This window comes from Lathyrus oleraceus, chromosome 7, assembly GCF_024323335.1.
Source record: "Lathyrus oleraceus cultivar Zhongwan6 chromosome 7, CAAS_Psat_ZW6_1.0, whole genome shotgun sequence".
NCBI classification, from domain to species: domain Eukaryota; kingdom Viridiplantae; phylum Streptophyta; class Magnoliopsida; order Fabales; family Fabaceae; genus Lathyrus; species Lathyrus oleraceus.
Window position 1 is genome coordinate 105098138 of NC_066585.1, and position 4335 is coordinate 105102472.

The following is a 4335-nucleotide window of genomic DNA, read 5'->3' on the forward strand; positions in this document are numbered from 1 at the left end:
TCCTTCGTGGCTAGATGCCACCAACCCTCATTGTCTTGACATTCTTTCTGAGCTCGTCGTAGTTGACCCTTAAGAGTATCTAAATAATGGTCAGCTTGTTCTAATCCCACTTTGATCTTTTTCCTATTATGCCCCTCATTGTTGAACTTTTCCACATGTTCTTGAAGTTGTGCATCCTTTGTCTCAAGCTCCCACTTCATGGTGTTTTTCTCATTGATGGTTTGTTGGAGTTTTATCTGCAACTCTTCATTCTCTTTTTCTAGCTTTGCCATAGTGGTCTTGAGTTCCTCCATTTCTTCAATAGGGACATGGGTGAGCTTAGGTTCAGGAAGAGGTACAGGTGCCCGAATGACGAATGGCATTTTGATCATCTCCACCCTTTCCTTTACCCACTGAAAATATGGTTCTTTTGTAATCCCATTTGCTCTCCCTAAATCAGCTTTCCCTTTTCGATTGACATTCTTCCAAGCCTCTTTGATTCGTTGGAACAAGCTAGGATTCTCAACCCCAAAGTCAAGTAACAAGAAAGCTTCCAAAGACCTCGCCTCTGGAGGGCCTTCCATTGGGTAGCCAAGTTGTCTGAGTGATAGAACCGGATTGGCATTCACACATCCTTGAGTTCCAATAAGCGGTAGATTTGGGAAATCTCCACAACTGAATATGATGTCCATGTTGATGTATTCTTTGGAATACCAAGAAAGATCTTCAGATCAGAGTGATCCCAATCTCTGAGGCCAACTAACATATGCATGTTCAACCCAAGCACCTGTCTTCGGAAGATGTTCTAGAAACCACTGATATAATAAAGGAGCACAATAAGCGATCATTCCTTTCTTCTTAGTGTACCTATGAATCATGTAATAGTAAACATCAGCTAACAAAGTGGGTATTGGGTTCCCAGTAAGGAAAACACAAATGGCAGCCATGTTTACGAAATCATCCATATTCGGGAACAGGACGACGCCATAGATGGCCAATGCAATAGCAGAGTAACAAGCATCCCAACTTTCTGCTTTTAGTAGGGTATGAGCTCTCTCCAAGAGAAAACTTAGCGAAAATCCTTTAGTATTCCCTTTGGTCTCTAGGTTAGCCTCTGCTTCCTTTTCATCCATGTGAAGTGTGCTAGCAATTATCTCAAGGGGCAAAGATTCATCTATCCCTTCAAATAGTGGCTTATTCTTCATAGGAATCCTAACAAGACGCTCGAATTCTTCCAACGTCGGTGCTAGCTGGAAGTCTTGGAATGTGAAGCATCTTAAAGGTAGGTCATAGAATTGGACCAAAGTGATTAAGGCTGTATAGTCTACTCGTTGGTTAAGGATACTGAGCAAATTGCCATAATTCTTTCCAAAGTTGATTTTGTATACCGGGTGCATCTGAGAGACCAAGTCACGTAAGCTCCTTAGATCGGGATCTTTGAATTTGAAAGAGTAAATGTTTATTTTGCTTGATTCCATGTTTCTTGAATTCCTGCAACTCATGACATTGATTCCTTGGAAATAAAATAATATGAATGTTATGTTATGAATGATGTTATGCCTGTCACAGGTAGGTCAATATACAGGACGTGAGAATGGGTATCCTTGGTTACTAAACAAAACCCTTTTGGGAGGTTGCTAAAGTTAAAAGGTTCCCAAAGTCGTCAATCCCTATTTAGGAAAGTTATTGTCATGACGAAAATTCATCAGCCATAACATCCCCAAAAAGAGTCTCGTCTGGGTGAGGCCTTCGTATGGTCCCAAAGAGGAAAATTCCTAGTGGGTCCATACTACATAACTCTCGAGTCCAAGGTTCTAATAAGGTTCTCAGAGTCATAGATCGAGGTTGGAAATATTATTGTAAGATAGTAATATGTCCAAGGGATCTCATCTGATTGGGGCTTTCATATTTAACCTAATAAGTCCAGGACTTTTCAGGTAAATACTACATAACCACCAGATATAATGGGTTAAAAGGTCCCTAGAGTCATTGATCTAACTTGAGAATACTATCGTCGTGACGAAAACTCGTCGGGCAATAATATCTCAAGAGAATCTCCTCTAGGCGGGGTCTTCGTATCTTCCCAACAAGGAAGACTTCTTGTGGGCGCCCACTATGCAACCACCAACTTAATCTTATGGTTTTTCTCAGACTCGGGTAGAGAGCCTATCTTACAAAGCACCACTAACAGAGATCCCCAAATAGGACATATTCAATAAATCACAATATAATAATTATGACAGAATAATAATAGCAGAATAAGAAAGACAATCAAACAAACAAGATTAACACACAATACATAAACTAAACTAACTTAGGCTTCACTCTCTTTTGCTTGGAGCTAGTCCCCAGCATAGTCGCCATCTGTCGCATCTCGAAAAATACGATTCCTCGCGATGGTCGCGGAAAAAATTATGGTCGAACAGAGTCGCCACCGAACTTTATTTATCCCAATAAAGGGATAGGAAAATATCGATAAAACCTTTAGGAAATAGAATAATGGTCGTCGCAACCATATTCGGGTTCGGGAGTTGATTACGCAAGGGGAAGGTATTAGCACCCTCATGTCCGTTGTACTCAACGGGAACCTTTTAGTTCTAATTTGCGTTTCGAGTGTTAATTTATGTTTGTTTATTATCTTTGGGTTATAAAATATTAAAAATAGAAATGGATGAGAACCTCAGAAAGGGAAAGAGGAGGTTTTTTATTAGTGTGCTCGCGAAGATACAGCAATCTCCTGCCTACGTATCCTTATGGTGTAATAAGGAAATCAGAGCATTCGTAGTTCGGGGAACTATGGTTGGTTGGCGTCTTTTAGTGAATAACTGTTTAGATCGCATCCTAAAGGCTAAACATCGGCTTGTTTACTCTCGGCGGAGGCTTAAGCATTGGTTTGTTATGCGCATTAGAAAGGATTAAATGGTGTTCTTTCTTAAAATAGTTTAGGTCACATGGGGATGACAAGTTGAGTTAATATGTTGGATGTTTTGTTTGATTGGTTGATATTTTTTTAATTGGATGACGATTACTCGGATAATCGAGTAAGACAACTCGTATCCTAACAGTCGGGAAAGGGAATAGAAGACTCTAGACCACTTTCTTTTTCATCTTTAATTATAAAAAAGATTTGATAATAATTAAGGTGTTTGAATAGATGACGAATATTCAGACAAACGAGTAAGACAACTCGTATCCTAATAATCGGGAAAAGGAATAGAAGACTCTAGACCGCTTTCTGTTTCATCTGAATATTTATGAAAATAAGGTTGTATATGGTTGACATATTTTAGAATGAACGACAAGTACTTGAATGACTGAATAAGACAACTCATATCCAAGCATTTGAGAAGAGGAGTTGAAAGCTCAAAACCATCTCCTTTTTCGTATAGTTTGTTATGTAAATGATTTGATTAAGTTGTATGTTTGTGAAAAAATGACAATTGTTCGACTGACCGAGTAAGAGAACTCGTATTCAAACAATTGAGGAGAGAAGTTGAAAACTCAAAGTCATCTCCCTTTTCATTTAGCTTATTATGAAAGTAATTTGATTTAGTCGGGGTTTAGAAGTTTGTAGAGGAACGAAAATTATTTGACTAACCAAGTAAGAGAACTTGTATTCAAATAGTCGAGGAGAAAAATTGAAGACTCAAAGTCATCTCCCTTTTTATTTATTATTGTAAAAGAATTTGATTTATTTGTGCTTAGGTGAATTAGAAATGACGATTGTTCGATTAATCGAGTACAAGAGTTCGTGCTTAAATAATTGAGGAGAGGAGTTGAAAGCTCAAAACCATTTCCTCTTTTATTCCTAAGTGAAATAGTATTTGATTGGGATGATGTATTTTAATTTAATTTTTATAAAGAATATTCGATGTTGGATCGAGGTTTGAAATTTTTATTTTGTGAATGAATTGAATTTATTTAGTGAATAGTTCATCTAATCGATTAATTAAAACCGAATATGTCTCATTGTAAGAAAGACCAAGAGCAAGCCATGTGAGGTTGATGGCGATGCTTTTACAAGCGATCAACTTACAAAGGTGTTTTGAAAATGGGCTCGACTTTGAATCGAGAAATATGTGATTTATTTTTGAAATTGGTTCGAATGATTTTAAATCGGTGAAAACGACATAATCTTGTCATAATTGTAACACACCATACATATGCATTCAAGACTTGATACAAAGGAGTAGGTACAAAATAATAATGCACACACATTCCACAAAAATAAGTAATTGTCTAAATTATAAGTGATAGTAATAAATATAATTAATTGATTAAATAATTAATAGATTATTTGATTAAATGATATAAGTAATTAAATAATAATAATATAAACAAATAATTAATTAGGTA

The 4335-nt window shown here is 36.9% G+C and overlaps 1 protein-coding gene across 1 annotated transcript; it reads right to left on the reverse strand.

Annotated features, from left to right (window-relative positions):
* Positions 1-710: 710 nt before the first annotated feature.
* LOC127102257 (uncharacterized) lies at positions 711-1457 on the reverse strand. Its single transcript, XM_051039654.1, has one exon. The coding sequence runs from the start codon at positions 1455-1457 to the stop codon at positions 711-713; it is 747 nt and encodes a 248-aa protein (XP_050895611.1).
* Positions 1458-4335: the final 2878 nt, after the last annotated feature.

What these genes read in the sequence shown, in the direction of transcription:
- LOC127102257 (XM_051039654.1), bottom strand. Translation starts at nt 1,457, where the DNA reads ATGGAATCAAGCAAAATAAACATTTACTCTTTCAAATTCAAAGATCCC.